General features: G+C 47.5%; 1 protein-coding gene across 5 annotated transcripts in view; it reads left to right on the top strand.

The window, feature by feature from the left end:
• The window catches only part of RUFY2 (RUN and FYVE domain containing 2), a 106601-nt gene that overhangs the window by 26432 nt on the left and 60229 nt on the right, over nt 1-19940 (top strand). For all 5 annotated transcript variants that reach the window (XM_077259015.1, XM_077259018.1, XM_077259017.1 and 2 more), the window contains exons 10-13: nt 4045-4143; nt 4301-4414; nt 6571-6735; nt 15211-15305. In XM_077259015.1, coding sequence (XP_077115130.1) covers nt 4045-4143; nt 4301-4414; nt 6571-6735; nt 15211-15305 — 473 coding nt within the window. The remainder of the gene's footprint in view (nt 1-4044; nt 4144-4300; nt 4415-6570; nt 6736-15210; nt 15306-19940) is intronic.

Genomic DNA, 19940 nt, shown 5'->3' with positions numbered 1-19940 from the left:
GGACTGTCAGCTGATACCACGGATAATGGTCGGTTTGGCTAAATTATGGAGGCCTTGAGTCTACATTTTATTTGACACTCGATACAAGTATTTTTTTCCTAGATTTTCACTGTAATACGATTAACACTCTTTTACCAGAACAGTTGTCATAATAGTGAGAAGGATTTTCCTATGAGTGTTGGAAAACTGATGGGTGGTGCTAGAGAGCGCAGCATTGCAGAAATCACTGGGCACCACAGGTGCTTCCAGCTAGGAATTCTGGTGTGGCTGTGACTTTTCGTTCCAGTTAGGGAGAATTTGGTGTTCTCCCCAACTACTCAACAGGGGTAATTAGCGTCCTGCTTTGGCCTATGTGACAGTACCACATCCTATTTAAACTCTCACCAGTCCCCTGGGAGTAACCAGTTATTTTATTTGGTTTCCGTATACTGCTAGTGTTCTCCTATGCTGTTGTGTTCCAGACCCTCCCTTGGCTGATTTCCTGAGCTCATATTCGTATTCCTTGTGGTAGAGCTGCTCACTCGACTGCACACAGAGGTAGACACAGGTACACTGCGGCTTTAAGAACTTCCTTGGGTTTATTGTAGGCAGCATAAGCCAAGGTGTGATAAAGAAAAATACAGCCCTCTGGGCAAAACAGGGAAACAAAACAAAATGGTGGCAGAACCAACACAGTCCTTCTGTGAGCGGGATTCCTCCCGCTCACGGCTGGCAGAACACATAGTGTTCAGCTTCACACGACCATGCAACACAGCCCTGGAGTGCTCCTTGTCCAGGAGCACCCACTGAACCCTGAAAGTTCTTTCCTTCAGCCATTTAAGCCCAGACCATGTGACTCCTCAACTACGTGACTGATCACATGCCTTTGACATCACCAAGGTCCTTTCAGCACACAGCGGTGCCAGATCTGTAGGGGCAGATATGAGGGGACACTCTTCCACCTGCTCTATGAATGTCCCCCTAAAAATGAGCCCATAACATAACTTAACCCTCGCAACACTTACTGTGCTGGAGGAAATAAAACTCTGGATTTTATATCACTGACGCCATTAGGAGTAGTGAAACATATCTCCCCTCTATTACATTACCAGTGACTCTGTCACAGCCTCTTGACTCTGTCACAGCCTTTTTGACATTTTTACCTGTCCATCAGGTACCTGACCCCCAATATTTTCCTGACTATGGTTTGTCTTCTGATCCAGTTCCTGGCTGTGTGACAAGTACAAGTACTGTTTGACAAGTGTGACCAACTTTTTACTATAGATGCTGCTTATGCAGCATCTATAGTAAAAGATAGAATGTTTAAAAATAATAAAAAAAATAAAAAAATGGTTATACTCACCCTCTGCAGACAGCCGATCTCATACTTCCCGCATGGTGTGCACAGCCCCGTGCGGGAAGTAAGCAGATCAATGCACTCCTAGGTGTGCGGAATCCCCGCAATTCCGCATTTTTAATGAACATGTTGCTTTTTTTTCCGCAATGTGATTTTTTCGCGGAAAAAAATGCAACATTTGCACAAAAAATGCGGAATACCCTGTAAATAATAGGAGGCATATGTTAGCGTTTTTTTCGCGTTTTTATAGCGAAAAAACGCGAAAAAAACGCGAAAAATCCTGAACATGTGCACATGGCCTTACTCTTCTTGCCAGCAGCTACTCAGTGGATGCAACCTAAGAGGCCCCGTTGTTTGTCCAGGTCCTTGTATAGGGGTTAAAAGGTGAACACTCAGGTTTCTATGTGACTTGATACAGAGGGAGCAACTAGCGCCAAGTCTATTCAATATTGCCTTTTTGATCTGATCAGACAGACATTACAACCGATGCATCTATTTCTATTTTAGAGGTCTTAGCTCCATATGACTGGATGATTACCAGGTGTTAGCGTAGTTTTGCCCATATAGTGTAATGAGTGAAAAATGAAATATTGAACAAAGTGTGCAGTGAGTCAGACTTTAAAAGTCAGCTGCAGGTAACCACATATAGACCAGCACCAGGGAACATTAGTTTATTGTTTCCATCAAAATATATTACAATTATAGTACATTATCCTGCTGTACAATATACTGATTTTTCTGCGTATCATGCATATGTCCTGGACAGTCAGCAGCACATAGAGGTGGTACTTGACTTAATGTGCTGCTGACAGTCCAGGCAAGAGATGAGCACAAGATTCGGTATCTCTTGTACACGATGAAGGCTTATGGTTCCAAAATGTCCCTATAATTGCAATATACACATATGAAACCAACAGATTAATGTTTCATTGGCGTCTATGGTGCTGTTCTATTTAGAGAATTAAAGTCCACCCGGACCTGAAGGTATATATAACATCTTTATATAAGGCCCATATACGGAGAGATCAGCATATGAATATACAGTGCCTTGCGAAAGTATTCGGCTCCCTGGAACTTTTCAACCTTTTTTCACATATCATGCTTCAAACAAAGATACCAAATGTAAATTTTTGGTGAATAATCAACAACAAGTGGAACACAATTGTGAAATTGAACGAAATTTATTGGTTATTTAAAATTTTTGTTGAAAATCAAAAACTGAAAAGTGGGGCGTGCAATATTATTCGGTCCCTTTACTTTCAGTGCAGCAAAGTCACTCCAAAAGTTCATTGTTGATCTCTGAATGATCCATTGTTGTCCTAAATGCCTAATGATGATAAATATAACCCACCTGTGTGTAATCAAGTCTCTGTATAAATGCACCTGCTCTGTGATAGTCTCTGGGTTCTGTTTGAAGCACAGAGAGCATCATGAAGACCAAGGAACAAAACAGGCAGGTCCGTGATACTATTGTGGAGAAGTTTAAAGCCGGATTTGAATACAAAATGATTTCCAAAACTTTAAACGTCCCAAGGAGCACTGTGCAAGCGATCATATTGAAATGGAAGGAGTATCATACCACTGCAAATCTACCAAGACCCGGCCGTCCCTCTAAACTTTCATCTCAGACAAGGAGAAGACTGATCAGTGATGCAGCCAAGAGGCCCTTGATCACTCTGGATGAACTGCAAAGATCTACAGCTGAGGTGGACCAGTCTGTCCATAGGACAACAATCAGTTGTATACTGCACAAATCTGGCCTTTATAGAAGAGTGGCAAGAAGAAAGCCATTTCTCAAAGATATCCATAAAAAGTGTTGTTTAAAGTTTGCAGCAAACCACCTGGGAGACACACCAAACATGTGGAAGAAGGTGCTCTGGTTAGATGAAACCAAAATCGAACTTTTTGGCAACAATGCCAAACGATATGTTTGGCGTAAAGGCAACACAGCTCATCACCCTGAACACACCATCCCCACTGTCAAACATGGTGGTGGAAGCATCATGGTTTGGGCCTGCTTTTCTTCAGCAGGGACAGGGAAGATGGTTAAAATTGATGGGAAGATGGATGGAGCCAAATACAGGACCATTCTTGAAGAAAACCTGTTGGAGTCTGCAAAAGACCTGAGACTGGGACGTAGATTTGTCTTCCAACAAGACAATGATCCCAAACATAAAGCAAAATCTACAATGGAATGGTTCACAAATGAACGTTTCCAGGTGTTAGAATGGCCAAGTCAAAGTCCAGACCTCAATCCAATCGAAAATCTGTGGAAAGAGCTGAAAACTGCTGTTCACAAACGATCTCCATCAAACCTCACTGAGCTCGAGCTTGCCAAAGAAGAATGGGCAAGAATTTCCACCTCTCGATGTACAAAACTGATAGAGACATACCCCAAGTGACTTGCAGCCGTAATCGCAGCAAAATTGGTGGCGCAACAAAGTATTAAGTTAAAGGGGCCGAATAATATTGCACGCCCCACTTTCCAGTTTTTGAATTTGCACAAAAATTTAAAATAACCAATAAATTTCGTTCAACTTCACAATTGTGTTCCAAAATTTACATTTGGTATCTTTATGTTTGAAGCATGATATGTGGGAAAAGGTTGAAAAGTTCCAGGGGGCCGAATATTTTCGCAAGGCACTGTATATAGTTCTCTGTCTGTGGTTACTTTGTTCTCCAACATCCAAACTGTGTTTGTCTTTCAGTTGGCGATAGCGCAGAATAATATTATCAAACTTCAGGAAGAAAATCACCAGTTAAGGAATGAAAACGCCATGATTTTCATGAGAGCGCAACATCTTGAGGTAAAGAGGAGTAAGCCAAGTTATTTCAGCAAAAGATTGCACTTTAATCCTGCCACAGTGGAAGCATGAATGTTACCTGATTCCCATATAGATGCCATATCTTAACCACAGATCATTGGATATCGTTTTAAAGTACGGTAAATCATTTTACATACAGGCGGCCAAAGCTGAAATTGAAGCCGAGCAGATGTACAGACAACATCCGGGACATGGAATGAGTGAAATCTTTACTGACATATGTACTCACCATGACGAATCACAGCTGGCTCAGGTACGCTGAAGGCAATATGGGATGAAGTGATAACACGTCCTCAGGGGCTTTCTCACCATATCATGTGCGGTTAATGTCTGATTGTGGGGTCTTACCACTTGGATCCCACAATATCTAAAACAAGTAGGCTTTCTGTTAATGGTTATGTGCACACTACATCTTTAATCTCAGGGAGAAGGTTGCTTTTACATAGGAATGTGTTAAGGCTGGCAGAACGCACCAAATAATTAGAAGGATGGTATAAGGTGCGTTCTCAGCCCGGGGTCCACCGTGCAGACATGACACCTGCTGCTCGGTAATGGCGGACAGTATATAGCGGTATAATGTGAACACACACGGGTTAGCTTCACCTGGTATGTAAGGAGGCAAACCCTGTTGCGTCACAGGGCCGCAATACCGCAGAGTGAACGCTAGTGTTTGGTCACAGGACTCTGCACAAGGACACGGGGTTAGAGTCCCTCTAGACCACTAGCGCTCGGCGCTGAAACTGCCTAAATAATGATTTACTGCACTGAGTGCGTAAAGCGCCGCTCTTGCGGATGCCACTAACCACCCTAACTAGGGCCAGGAAAGCACACCAGTTGCGCAAGGCGCCGCACTGGCGGTCTCTGCTAATTGACGCTGTGTACTCGTGCCTAGTGCTGGATGGCACAGTCTGGCACTAGGTAGCTCCAATCACCCAAGTACATTCAACAGCACTAGGGATGGGTATGATTAAGGAGCTTTCACCAGATTCAGTCACACATCCACACACACACGATTTCTGATTTATACTAGCACATGGCCGAGCGGCCTTGCGAACCTTTTATATCTATAGCCTTCCAGGACCTTCCTAGTACTCCAATCGGAGCTGCTACAGGACCTGAGCATGTGACCCCCGACCACCAATGAGAGGTCGTCCCGTGGGCATGCTCAGTAGAAGAAAATCAGGACTTAGTCCCTGGAACGTCTGCTCGCCGCTGATCAATGCTGGTTACAAAGGCTGAACCTGGGATGGCAGCTGTAACCAAATGCACAGTATCTTCTTGAGCCGGACGCTGGGACCGATGTCTCTGCTGAGCAGGCTCCACTGCGGCTGAAGGAGAATGGGAGGCCGCAGCGGACATGGTTCCAGATACCCAGCAGTGGGTACTTGACACCTAACAGGAATGTACCGTATTTTTCGGACCATAAGGCGCACTTTTTTCCCAAAACTTTTTTTGGGGAAAATGGGGGTTCGTCTTATGGTCGGAATATACTTACAAATCCTGTGGTGGCAGTCCTGATGCAGCCTCCCTTCCCAGGTTGGAGCGGCGGTGGCGGTGCTTTGTGGTGCGCCAGCGTCGGCGGGGCACTGTGCTGCGTGTGTGGTCTCCGCCGGCATTTCGTCAAAGCCCGGAGGCCCCCGCAGCTCCATTGCTGCGATGCGGTGGCCTCTGGGAAAATGGCCGCCGGGAGTGGCACATGCTCAGATTCAGATCTCGGCAACGATATCTCGTCGCCTAGGGGCCAATTCATTAAGACACATTTGCGCTACGAGAGTCTTGCTAAAGTACAAGGCGTCAAATTCCTTCACGCCACTTAACAATACTGGCGCATCCTCTGAGTGACGTGCCCCTACGTGAGCTGTGCCATAAATGTTTCCTGGCAGAGATTGGAGTAGCATTTCTGGCATACAAAACGCAACGTTTTAATTAACAGGACGAGTGTGCATGGCCATTGCCCATCCCAGCTTGTCCCATTTCAGCAGAGCCGATTCAAACTGGAAAATGCCAAAAGTCGCAACATTTCTGCACACTCATGAGTTGCACAAACAATTTGCAACTTTTAAAAGGTTTTACACCAGTTTTCTGGTGGTACAGCTTTGGATGAATCGGCCCCTATGACTAGAGTTTTAAAATGCACGACATTTATCATAGTGGTTGTATTTTACGACTGCCTAGTCTAAGTTTTCTCTACTTTTTAGTTGACTTACGATTCTGCTCTACAGTATGTTTTGGGGCATGTTAGACCCTGCCTCTTCTCAGCCAATGCTCATAAAGTGTCTACATATGGTGCAAGACATGAAAGACATTTTTGTTTTTGTGTAACCTATGCCATTTAGCTTGATAAATCTGCCACAAGAGCATTTTGTTAATCAGAGGATAATTCAGTCATCATGTTGATCCCCATTGCAGGAATCCGATTCCGATCCTGTGCCAGTACGGGTACAACGTGAAATTGAGTTTGCCGTAAGCCTTTTGGAGAAAGATATTCATGACAAGCAAGATACTCTCATTGGTCTCAAAGAACAGCTGAAAGAAGTCCAGGCAATCAATTATGAGATGTATCAGAAAAAGCAGGTATGTAACATATAAGAAACATCTAGAGTCCTGTTCTGCAACCTGCTTCTGAAGTTTAAAGGGAATCTGTCAGCAGGATTTTGCTATGTAATCTGAAGACAGCAGGAGGTAGGAGTTAAAACACAGATTTCAGTGATGTGTCTCTTATCAAGCTATGTGCTATCATTTGCTTGCAATGATTGTTTTAGCACCAGACACTTATTATTGCTCAGACACAGCAGCATGTGCACGCTGTTCCGACACAGCCGCTCCTGTGATAGGCAGCTCACTGTATATGTACATTGTATATACACAGCCTGATGGGGGCGGGGATAGCTTTCTCAGCCCTGCTTCATTGCTAAATCTGTGTGAGAACGGCTTCACCAAGTAATCTAAGTGATACATCGTTGGATTCAGCTTCTCTTTGCCTACATCATGCTTCTCTCAGATGAGGTAGCAAAAACCTGCTGACAGATTCTCTTTAAAGCGTTTTTTTCAGAGAGAAAAAAAAAAATTATGACTAAGGAGGTCCCTTCTGAATCTGAATGCTTGCCCCCATTAAAATAAAAACACTTACACTCACCTCCCATGCTGGAATGTTCCCGGGGCTTATGTGAGGTTTTGTCATGTGAGCCCTGCACCCAATCAGTGCTGGCATACCTGCCCCCGCCTTCGGACATACAAGTAATGAAGAGAAAGTGATAGGTTAGCCAGTAAGTGCCCGAAAGGGGGGACAGGGATGCCAGCGCGGATTGGGTTCAGGGCTCACGTGACACCTCATGTGAGCTCCGGGAACATGAGTGCTGACACCACTGGAATGGCGCCTGCACGGGAGGTGAGTATAAGTGTTTTTATTTTAATGGGGTCAAACATTCAGATTCAGAAGGGGTTGTCCTAGTAGTGGACTACCCCTTTAAGAACATTTTACTACATCGACAATGTTAGAGAAAAATAAAAACAAATCCACTCTTCTCTATGGGTTGTGTCTTGTGCAATCCATGCGTAAAGGACGCATTTACTAACATTTGGATGGCAAATCTGCTACATTAAAGGGTATTCTGCACCGATCAGCTGTTACCAGCCCAGCAACAACGGCCAGATGTAAACATTGTACGGAGCAGAACACCGCAGCGCCATCACACTGTTTACTGCCATTGCTGGGTACTATTATTTGGATAGGAGATAGCTGTGGTATTTCAGAGAAAAAATAAATCCACTTCAAACATTTTGTGATGATATCCTTAGACTTTTTACAGTAACACAACACTGAGGTGGACTTGGATAAAAACTGTAACATAGAAACCCGGCGGGTACTCAGAATGTAAGGCCACGTTCACACTTTGCGGGTTCCTCTGCGGGTTAATCCCGCAGCGGAATTGATAAATCTGCAGGGCAAAACCGCTGCGGTTATCCCTGCAGATTTATCGTGGTTTGTTCCGCGGTTTCCGCTGCGGGATTACTCCTGTACTATTGATGCTGCATATGCAGCAATATGCAGCATCAATAGTAATGTAAAAAATAATAAAAATTGGCTTACTCTGTCGCCTCATTGGGGGACACAGGACCATGGGTGTTATGCTGCTGTCCACTAGGAGGCGACACTATGCATAATCTGAAAAAGATTAACTGTGGCTCCTCCTGTGCAGTATACACCCCTGGACGGCATCAGCCTTCTCCAGTTTTTGCTTAGTGTCGCAAAGGAGGCACACCTAAAGATTTTTACTCAGTTTTCCGACGGGATTACAGATGAAGAAAAGAGGGTCTCCTGTGAGACTCCCGGCATGGCTCCTTCCTCGGCCCCCTATTATGGGGTGCCCAGTTGAAGTTGAGATGGCTATTCCCCATGCTGCTCCTTCCCCAGCCCCTCGGGTGTTGGTTCGAAGTCGAGACCCCCCTCCTTCCCCAATTCCTTTTGGTTTCTGGGTTGAGGTCGAGGCGAGGATAAAGGCCCCTGAAGGTGACAAGCACCCTCCCTATCCCCCTCTGGGGGTATTAGGTTGAGACACCTCAGGTAGGGCCTGTACAGGCAGCATCCTACAGCTCCCAGCAATGGGCCAGCACACTGCGCCTGCATCCAGGGACCCCAGCCCAGCTGCGGGCTCCTGTTGGGGCCGGGAGGAGTGCAGGCAGGCATGGCACATACAGACACAGGGCTCCCTGCGTCCCTGTCTCTGCGGCAGCACCAGCTCTATACTGCCTCAGGGGGACCCCTCACAGGGCCCCCCTCTCGCTTACAGCCCCACCGCTATCCTGCCTTTAAATCCGGAGGGGTCCGGTTCAGATCCGACCCCCTCCCGGACTTTCGCGCCGGCCTGGAGCCCTTCTGGGCCTCAGGCATCTACTTTAGGCCCCGGCTTCGGCCTAGCTGAAGCCACAGCCTCCTCTCCACCCCCCGGCCCGCCCCCGGATGACAAATATGACACTCTACCGTGTCATACAAGGGGCGGATCGAGACAGAAAGGGCGTGTTTTTACACAGCCTTGCCGCCTTTTTACATCTCTCCGCCCCCTTCTCCTCCTCTCTTCTCTGTCTCTGCAGCCATTTTCGGCTGCAGATTACTGCATCTCCCGGTCTGCAGGACCAGGACCAGGCAGCCAGTCTCCGGGGGGCACAGGACTGTGGATCTTCGGCGCTGGACCTACGGGCACACTGGTGGGGTAAGATCACAGCTGGGTTCTTTTTACTCAGCTATGAATCCATATTACCTATAAGGCTCCCCTGTGGGTTCTCTACCCCTGTAAGGTCCATCTGCTGGCAGCACCTCTGCACTTTGTGCACTATGCAGGGCTCACGGTCCAAGAGAACCAGGCAGAACTGCTATTATGCATTCTGCACAGCCTGCGGGACCGCTCTCCCCAGTAGTAGCACGTACCCGCATTGTCAGAACTGTATACAAACTACTGTGTCACAGCCTCAAGAAGCCCCTGCCAATGCCTCGGTGTCTAATGCCACGCCGGAATGGGCTACTCAGATATCGCAATCTATGACGCAATCTATAGATAACCTAACCTCCACATTGCTTCAGGCTCTGCAGGGTCATGCCCCGGCTATGACCGTTACCCAGCAAAGGGAGAGCTTGACTCAGGAACAAGATGACCCTGGCACATCCACGTCTAGGTCAGGACGCAAGCGGATCCATAGATCAAGTCCATCTGCGTCATCCCATAGCACACGGTCATCCCCCTCTAGGGAGAGACACCGTAGCTCCAGGTCATCTAGACCGTCCCATTCCAGGGACAGACAATGCAGATCTCCGCAATCCCCAACCAGAGAAGGCCTCCTCCCCAGCCCACCAGTAATACACAGGATTCGGAAGGCATCTGCGACTCTGACTCGGACAGAGAAACGGAGGGGTCCCTGATCCCAATCCCTCCTAGCAATACAGCGCTAGTTGAGGACATAATATCGTCCATCCATCGGGTGCTGGACATTTCTGATCCGCCACCAGAGGCCCCAGAACATAAGATTTCCTTTGAAGGACCTCTGCAGCCGCCTAAGGTTTTCTCTAACCACCCAGAGTTTAAGGCGATCCTTAAAAAACAGCTCTCACAGCCTGAGAAAAAATTCGCTAATCGCAAATATCTGGAGGCGAGGTACCCCTTCCCACAGAAGGACACCAAGGAATGGACAGATGCACCTGAAGTGGATCCCCCAGTCTCCAGGCTAGCAGCACAGACCCTCCTTTCACTGCCAGATAGCTCAACCCTCAGGGACGCAGCAGACCGGCAGGTAGAACGCATGGCTCGTTCAATTTTCGAGGCAGCAGGGGCATCCCTGGCTCCCGCGTTCGCCTCAGTTTGGGCTGCCAAGGCCATCCTGGCCTGGGCAAAGAATTTACAGGCCTTCCAAGCATCCGCTCCTGAACTGTCGGACCAAGCGGTTCAAATTGCTGTTGTAGCAGATTACATGCTCCATGCAGCTCTGGATTCAGCAAGGGGAGTCGCGGGGATAGCATCAAACGCCATCACGATTCGGCGTATCCTCTGGCTGCGGGAATGGAAAGCAGACGCAGCCTCAAAGAAGTCCCTCACGCACCTCCCCTACCTCAGTGGGAGACTTTTCGGTGAACAGTTGGACACTATGATATCCAACGCCACAGGGGGTAAGAGTACTTCTCTTCCCCAACTGAAACCTAAACGCACTTACTAGAAGCGTAACCAAACTCGATTCCGATCCTTTCGGAATGCCTCCGGCTGGTTCGTCTCACGTCCAGTACAAAATCGTAACTGTTCCACACGCAGGGACAACTCACGATCGACGCAAAGGCCGGACAACACCTGGCAGTCAAAAGCAGGCCAGTCTAAGCCCAGAGGAGGAAAATCTCAGACTTTCTCCTCCTCATGACTCACGAACTCCGGAAGACACCACACCAGTAGGCGGCCGACTTTTGCTCTTTCATCAAGTCTGGCTGCCTATTACAGAAGACAGGTGGGTCATGGAACTAGTGTCTTCCGGATACAAAATAGACTTCACCTCCAACCCACCGGACGGATTCTTCCTCTCTGTCCCCCCAAAACCGCCAGCCAAGGCTCGTGCCTACCACCAAGCGGTCTCCTTGCTTTTTCAAGCAGGAATCATAGTACTGGTACCCACGACCGACCGCTTCCGAGGGTTCTACTCCAATCTGTTCGTAGTTCCCAAGAAAGGAGGCAGCGTACGGCCCATACTAGACCTAAAACAGCTCAACAAATATGTACGGGTCCGTCACTTCCGCATGGAGTCCCTTCGGTCCATCATTGCGTCCATGGAGAAGGGAGAATATCTCGCCTCCATAGACATACAAGACGCATACCTGCATATACCCATTGCACCTGCCCATCAGAGGTTTCTCAGGTTTGCAATAGGCCAGGACCACTACCAATTCGTGGCTCTCCCCTTTGGACTCGCCACGGCTCCCAGAGTGTTCACCAAGGTCATGGCAGCAACCATGGACGTCCTGCATTCCAGAGGCATAGTAGTCGTTCCATACCTGGACGATCTACTCATCAAGGCTCCCACCTTCAAGGACTGCGAGTTCAGCGTCTCAATCACAACCGATACTCTCAGTCGCATGGGCTGGTTAATCAACCTACAAAAGTCATCACCAACCCCGAGTCAGTCTCTGACCTTCCTGGGAATGTTATTCAACACCTCCAGGGGTCTAGTGCTCCTTCCCAAGGACAAGGCACTGGCCCTCCGACTAGCAGTTCGCACCCTCCTCCGCAAACCCCCTCGATCTCTCCGGTTTGCCATGAGAGTCCTCGGCAAGATGGCAGCAGCAATAGAAGCCGTCCCATTTGCCCAGTTTCACCTCAGACCTCTCCAACTAGCCATTCTCAAGTCCTGGGACAGGAATCCCTTCTCTCTCGACAGGGAGTTCCAGCTAACGTCGTCAACCAGGAGGTCCCTGCACTGGTGGCTCAAGCCAACCTCGCTAGCAAAGGGGAAATCCTTTCTCTCAGGTCAATGGAAGGTTCTGACCACCGACGCGAGTCTGACGGGTTGGGGTGCGGTGCACCTACACCACAGGGCACAGGGCAAGTGGTCCCCAGCGGAAGCGACCATGCTCATCAACATCCTGGAAATTCGTGCCATCCTTCTGGCATTGAGGGCCTTCCATCACTTACTGGCAGCCTCTCACATCAGGATACAGTCGGATAATGCCACGGCTGTGGCATATGTGAATCATCAAGGGGGGACCCGCAGTACCCAGGCGATGCGGGAAGTATCACATATCCTCCGCTGGGCGGAGGACACAGGGTCGGTTCTTTCGGCGGTCCACATTCCGGGTGTGGACAACTGGGAAGCAGACTTCCTCAGCCGACAAGGAATAGACTCGGGAGAGTGGTCTCTCCATCCCGAAATTTTTCAACAGATCTGTCTCCGCTGGGGGACCCCGGATGTGGACCTAATGGCATCCTATTTTAATGCCAAGGTCTCCAACTTCATTGCCAGAACACACGATCCGCGGTCGCTCGGAGCAGACGCTCTGGTTCAGGACTGGACCCAGTTCCAGCTTCTGTATATTTTTCCACCTCTCCCCCTGATATCCAGAGTGGTGAGGAAGATCAAACAAGAGGGAGTTCCAACCATCCTCATTGCACCGGACTGGCCCAGACGCACATGGTACGCCGACATCGTACAGCTCACAGCAGACGCCCCCTGGCGTCTCCCCGACCGCCACGATCTTCTATCACAAGGGCCGTTCTACCACCAGAACTCAGGGGCTCTCAATTTGACGGCGTGGCCCTTGAGACCTGGGTTCTAACCCAGGCAGGGCTCTCAGCAGATGTCATTGGAACCATGATCAGAGCACGGAAACCAGCCTCTACCAAGATTTATTACCGTACCTGGAAAGCTTTCTTTACCTGGTGCGAATCTCGTGGCCAGATCCCACTCCCTTATTCCCTACCCAAAGTACTTGGTTTTCTCCAATCGGGTCTGGAGGCCAGGCTGTCATTGGGCTCACTTAAGAGCCAGGTGTCAGCCCTCTCAGTGCTTTTCCAAAAGCGCATTGCTACCAAGCCGCAAGTAAGAACTTTCCTTCAGGGGGTTTCCCGATTGGTTCCCCCCTACAGACGACCACTGGAAACGTGGGACCTCAACCTGGTCCTGACAGCATTGCAGGAACCACCCTTCGAACCCCTTAAGGAGGTCCCGCTCCGCCTTCTTTCCCAGAAGGTGGTTTTCCTGGTGGCAATCACCTCGCTACGCAGGGTGTCTGAACTGACAGCACTCTCCTGCAGACGGCCTTTCCTGGCATTTCACCAGGACAAGGTAGTTCTTCGTACGGTCCCATCCTTCCTTCCGAAGGTTGTGTCCGACTTCCACCTCAATGAGGAAATTTCACTACCATCCCTTTGTCCGGTTCCGGTTCATAGAGTGGAGAAGGCTCTGCATACGCTTGACCTTGTCAGGGCTTTGCGTATATACGTGTCTAGGACTGCGTCCTTCCGGAGGTCTGATTCCCTTTTCCTCCTTCCGGAAGGCGGCCACAAGGGTATGCCAGCTTCCAAAGCTACTCTTGCCAGGTGGATCAAATCCACCATACAAGAGGCGTACCGCCTTAAGAATTCTCCTCTTCCAGCCGGTATTATGGCACACTCTACACGGGCGGTAGGGGCCTCCTGGGCCATTCGGCACCAGGCTTCGGCACAACAAGTGTGTAAGGCGGCCACTTGGACTAGCTTACACACGTTTACTAAACACTACAGGGTTCATACCCAGTCCTCAGCGGACGCGAGCCTGGGTAGACGTGTCCTGCAGGCGGCGGTGCCCTAAGTGTACGGGCCTGTCTGCACAATATTCGTCCATTGCTTCCCACCCAGGGACTGCTTTAGGACGTCCCATGGTCCTGTGTCCCCCAATGAGGCGACAGAGTAAAGGAGATTTTTGTGTACTCACCGTAAAATCTCTTTCTCTTAGCCTCTAATTGGGGGACACAGCTCCCACCCTGTTGCCCTTTCCGGGCTGTTGTAACTGTTGAGTTCTCATATTGTTTCTTGAGCTCGTACATAGTTGCCTTCTTACAGGCATAATTATGTTATTCATGTTACGTTCCTCCTACTGCTTTTGCACAAAACTGGAGAAGGCTGATGCCGTCCAGGGGTGTATACTGCACAGGAGGAGCCACAGTTAATCTTTTTCAGATTATGCATAGTGTCGCCTCCTAGTGGACAGCAGCATAACACCCATGGTCCTGTGTCCCCCAATTAGAGGCTAAGAGAAAGAGATTTTACGGTGAGTACACAAAAATCTCCTTATACTCACCCTCTGACGTCGCGATCTCCTCGGCGCTGCAAGCGGCTGTGCTGACAAGGACCTTCGTCACGTCACGGTCATGTGACCGCGGCGTCATCACGGTCATGTGACCGCGACGTCACCACAGGTCCTGTTCGGCACAGCAACTGAGACCGGACGCCGCGGGCAGCGCAGAGAGGTGAGTATAGGATTATTTTTTATTTTTATTCTTTTTTTTACACCAAAATATGGTTCCCAGGGCCTGGAGGAGAGTCTCCTCTCCTCCACCCCGGGTACCATCGGCACATTATCCGCTTAACTTCCCGCAACGTGGGCACAGCCCCATGCGGGAAGTTAGCGGATCAATGCATTTCTATGGGTGCAGAATCGCTGCGATTCTGCACCAAGAAGTGACATGCTCCTTCTTTTTTTCCGCAGAAAAGCCGCGCGGCTTTTTGCGCGGAAATCCACAGCATGTGCACAGCGGGTTTTGTTTTCCATAGGGTAACATTGTACTGTACCCTGCATGGAAAACTGCTGCGGATCTGCAGTGTCAAATCCGCTGCAGATCCGCGGCAAAACCCGCAAAGTGTGAACATAGCCTAAATGTGTCTTGTAGGCCAGCGCTGGGGATTTACTCTAGTATCTCGGAGTGAATGGAGATAAAGAGGAAGGTTATAAAGTGCCGTTTGCTTTTGTATGGTCTGAACACCTCCATATTCCTGAGAAGTGATAAAGTGTAATGTTTATTTCCACTTTCTCAAAATACTTCTACAGAATTCAGAAGAGGACGGCAAAGAGAGTGATGTGAAAAACAGACAAGACGGCAAGACCAGTCAGACTGCTGCTGCCATGAAACCGCCAGAACCGAGGTGAGTGACGGCTAAACAATATGTAGCAATAAACGACACTGGTGACTGGTGGAATTGGAAGAAAATTCTGAAATTATAATGAAACCTACTGTAAGGGTATGTGCACACGTCCGGATTTCTTGCAGAAATTTCCTGAAGAAAACCGGAAATTTTCTGCAAGAAATCCGCATTTTTTTTTGCGGTTTTTTTCCCGTTTTTTTCGCGTTTTTTTAGCATTTTGCAAGCGAAATTAGCTTGCAGAATGCTAAAGTTTTCCAAGCGATCTGTAGCATCGCTTGGAAAACTGACAGGTTGGTCACACTTGTCAAACATAGTGTTTGACAAGTGTGACCAACTTTTTACTATAGATGCTGCCTATGCAGCATCTATAGTAAAAGATAGAATGTTTAAAAATAATAAAAAACAATAAAAAAAATGCTTATACTCACCTGCAGACAGCGGATCTCCTCAGCGGCGTCCGTTCCTATAGATGCTGTGTGTGTGCAGGACCTTCCATGACGTCGCGGTCACGTGAGCGGTCACATGACCGGTCTCGCGACCAATCACAAGACCGCGACGTCATCGCAGGTCCTTCACCGCACACCAGCTATAGGAACCGAAGCGGCAGCATGCACCGGAGAGGCGGGAAGACTCCGGAGGCCATCGAAGGTGAGTATATCACTATTTTTTATTTTAATTCTTTTTTTTTGACCAATTATATGGTGCCCAGGGCCTGGAGGAGAGTCTCCTCTCCTCCACCCTGGGTACCAACCGCACATAATCTGCTTACTTCCCGCATGGTGTGCACAGCCCCATGCGGGAAGTAAGCAGATCAATGCACTCCTAGGTGTGCGGAATCCCCGCAATTCCGCATTTTTAATGAACATGTTGCTTTTTTTTCCGCGATGCGATTTTTTTCGCGGAAAAAAAATGCAACATTTGCACAAAAAATGCGGAATACCCTGTAAATAATAGGAGGCATATGTTAGCGTTTTTTTCGCGTTTTTATCACGTCTTTATAGCGAAAAAATGTGAAAAAACGCAAAAAATACTGAACGTGTGCACATGGCCTAAATGTCAATACGTTGGACATTTTAATATTTTATTAGTTTAACCTGAACAGTTTTTTGATTATTTAACATTGAAATTAAGAAGTGCAGTAACAGTCTTTAATCTGGCATCTGATAATCAGGAAAGTACGATTGTCCCACAAAGGACTATAAAAACTAAATGGAACTGGGTTCCTTCAGGGTGACCTGACTCCCAAATATAATGGGAATAAGGGCAAATTCAGGCCCAAACTCAACAAGGCTCCATAACAGCAAGCAGTCCATGCATCATGGTCTGTACTTGGATTATGTTTCATGAATGTCTGAATTCGCCCTTATTGCTCTGACAATATATGGCTGCGATATCTAAAGAAGCCCAAACAGTAGCTGTTTATCCACTTTTATTTTCAAATTTGATGAGTGAAGAGAACATTTATACATTTTACTGGGATTTTTTTGCACAACCTGATTACGTTTTTTTGTACCAGCTTACACCAAAATGATAATTACTGTTAATTTGAATCTCACGACTCATGGAAGCACCATAGGAGAGAGGAGAATATTTTTCTTTTCCATGGTAGTGCCAACAGAAATATACTAAGGAAAATGTCACTGTAGGACTGACTTATAGGAGTATTCCCATCTACAAGATCCTATCTTAATAGGTAGTAGGTATAATAATAATATTAGCAAATACCTCCAATTAGAAAATGTAGTATAAGTTTTCTGATTCGTTATGTATCTTTCCTCATTTGCAGGCATTGCAGGACCTTAGGTATCAATGGTTACGACCAATGATATAGTGACAGTTAGTTAGCTAGTTAGTTACTAATGGGCTCTGCCAGACAGGAAAACTCTAGTCTGGGAGTGAGCAGTTCCTGAAGAATCAGGACACCGCGGCGATACCTGGGACACCATGCAGAATGCTGACAGGGAGCATATTACATACTGTCAGCATTCTGCATCCTAGGTACACACAAATTATACAGAAAGCTCAGACAACCCCTTTAATTATGTCACCGCTCATCACTGTAGCCGCATTCTCATGAGGGAAGAGCCCAGTAATTTGTACAATTAAAGGACTTTTTCTGTGTTGTCTTTATTAATTTTGACCACCAGGTTAGTAATGGGCGTGTCTGATAGACGCCTCACCATTAGTAACCCCTGGGCTTGATGTCAGTGGGTATAAAACATTTGATATCAACCCTAAAACTGTTATCTCACTTGCCAACGCGCCAGGGCAAGTGGGAAGAGGTGAGGCTAAGCGCCAGAATTGGTGCATCTGATGGATGCGCCTTTTCTGGAGGTGATGAGGGTTGGTGTTCTTCGTCTGGGAGGGGGCCAATATCCATGGCCTCTTTCTAGCCTACTAATATCAGCCCCCAGCTGTCTGTTTAACCTTTGCTGGTTAGTAAAAATAGGGGAAGACCCCATATCCTTATTTTTTTGGGTCTCCCATTTGACTAACCAATAAAGGCTACGCAGAGAGCTGTGAGCTGTTATTAACAGGCTGGTAACCTTTATGGCTATTGGCCCCTTCCTAGAATAATAACAACAGCCCCCAGCTGTTTGCTTTCCCTCAGCTGGTTAGGAAAATTAAGGGGGACCCCACACCATTTAAAAAAACCCACAAAAACATTTATTTATTACGGGCGATATACAGATGGCGGGTGCCGACTACAACTGTCAACACCGTTGCCTAACTAGGCGGCAATGATGAGAGTAGGATTCAACATCTGGTGCCCGGGAACAGCGATAACTGTAAAGCTTTTCCCAGACGCCGATACGTGTCGCACTGATGACACATGGATGTCACTTGTGTATCATCAGTGTGTGTGTGTGTGGGATGTATTATGGAAGAAAAACAGACATCTATGTTTTTTGCACACTGACACATGGTCCCTGGTAACACACTGATGTGTGCGCAGACTCATAGATTTGAATGGGTCTACATATTTAAGTGCCTCCAGTAGGTGTGAAAACTGTCACCTCACGTACTGGAGACATTGATATGTGAAGTGGGCCTAACACAGTAAAGCAGAGCTTACATAGAACAGCAAAGCTAACACAGTACAAAAAAAGTGACGTTTATTTCATTACAAGCACATTTTCAGCTGCAGTCCTTTCAGTGCTTTAGCTTCCATCTCACAGGGAGCCAGTGTGGGGTAATAGCAGTACAGCAAAGCTGGTAGCACTGCAAGTAGCCAACTGCAAATCTGCTTCTTGTGTTTGTAATCAGACAAGGTTCAACTGTGCTGTACTGTAGTCGTTATGATCAGGTACAGTTCTGCATCTGAGGTGACAGCATTATGAGAGGACAAGTGCTGCTGTAAATGCTTGTAATGAGACAATGTTCACTGCTAGGATTCTAAAATCAGAGTGAAAAAGTGAAGTAAAACACCGGATTACGTACCGGTAATGCTCTTTTATAGAGCCACGACAGCACCCACTGAGAGAGGGGATCCGCCCCTAGGAACAGGAAACCCTACGGAGAGATAAAAGGGGCGGCCCCCCTCGCTCCCACAGTTTGGGTTACAGAGATTGCGAGGAACCGCCCAACAGTTTTAGTAGGCAATTCTATATTATCATTTTATCTTAATTACGTATATTTACAAGAACCAATCACCCTTAATAGTGCTCATATGCAAACTAATATATAAGGGAGGGAAGTGAAGGGGTGCTGTCGTGGCTCTATAAAAGAGCATTACCGGTACGTAATCCGGTGTTTTCTCTTCGCCACGACAGCACCCACTGAGAGACTTTCAGAGATAGTTATTTGGGGGGGATTATTGTGTTAAGAACTGATCTACCGAAAGACAAGTTAGATGAGGCAGATAGATCTAGTCTATAGTGACTATAGAAGGTAGTAGGAGAAGACCAGGTTGCGGCCTTACATATGAGATCGATTGGAACCTCTGCTCGCTCTGCCCAGGATGATGCTATCGCCCGGGTGGAATGTGCCTTTACAGTCTCAGGTGGATCTTCCCCTTTAGACAAATAGGCCAGGTATATCGCCTCCCGAATCCATCGGGATAAGGTGCCTTTTGTAATACCAGCTCCTTTCCTTTGACCCTGGAAGGAAACAAAAAGAGCCCTGCTCTTCCTCCAGGCGCTAGTCCTGTCTAGATAAGTTATTACAGCCCTTCTCACATCTAAAGTATGGTACTTCTCCTCTTCCTGATTTGTAGGGTTATCATGGAAGGAAGAAGGATTTCTTGAGATCTATGAAATTTAGTACACATTTTAGGTAGGTAGGAAGGGTCTGTTTTCAGGACAATTCTATCTGGCAATATTGACATAAAGGGAGGATCTACTGATAGTGCCTGTATGTCACTTACCCTTCTTGCCGATACTAGAGCGACAAGAAGAGCAGTCTTGAGGGAGACGTGTTTAATATGAGCTGAGTGTAGAGGCTCAAACGGGTGATCTGTCAAGGCTTCAAGGACTAGATTAACATCCCAAGGAGGTAAGTGGGGAATTTGAACTGGTTCTGATCTCTGGCAGGCTGAAATAAATCTGGCTATCCACCTATCACCCGCAATGTTGTGACTATACAAGGCTCCTAGTGCAGAAACTTGTACTTTTAAGGTACTAACTGCAAGGCCTA

This window comes from Ranitomeya variabilis, chromosome 4 (genome assembly GCF_051348905.1).
Source record: "Ranitomeya variabilis isolate aRanVar5 chromosome 4, aRanVar5.hap1, whole genome shotgun sequence".
In the NCBI taxonomy this organism is placed as follows: Eukaryota; Metazoa; Chordata; class Amphibia; order Anura; family Dendrobatidae; genus Ranitomeya; species Ranitomeya variabilis.
The sequence above is the reverse complement of the archived record's forward strand: the minus strand, read 5'-3'. Positions and strand labels throughout refer to the sequence as shown.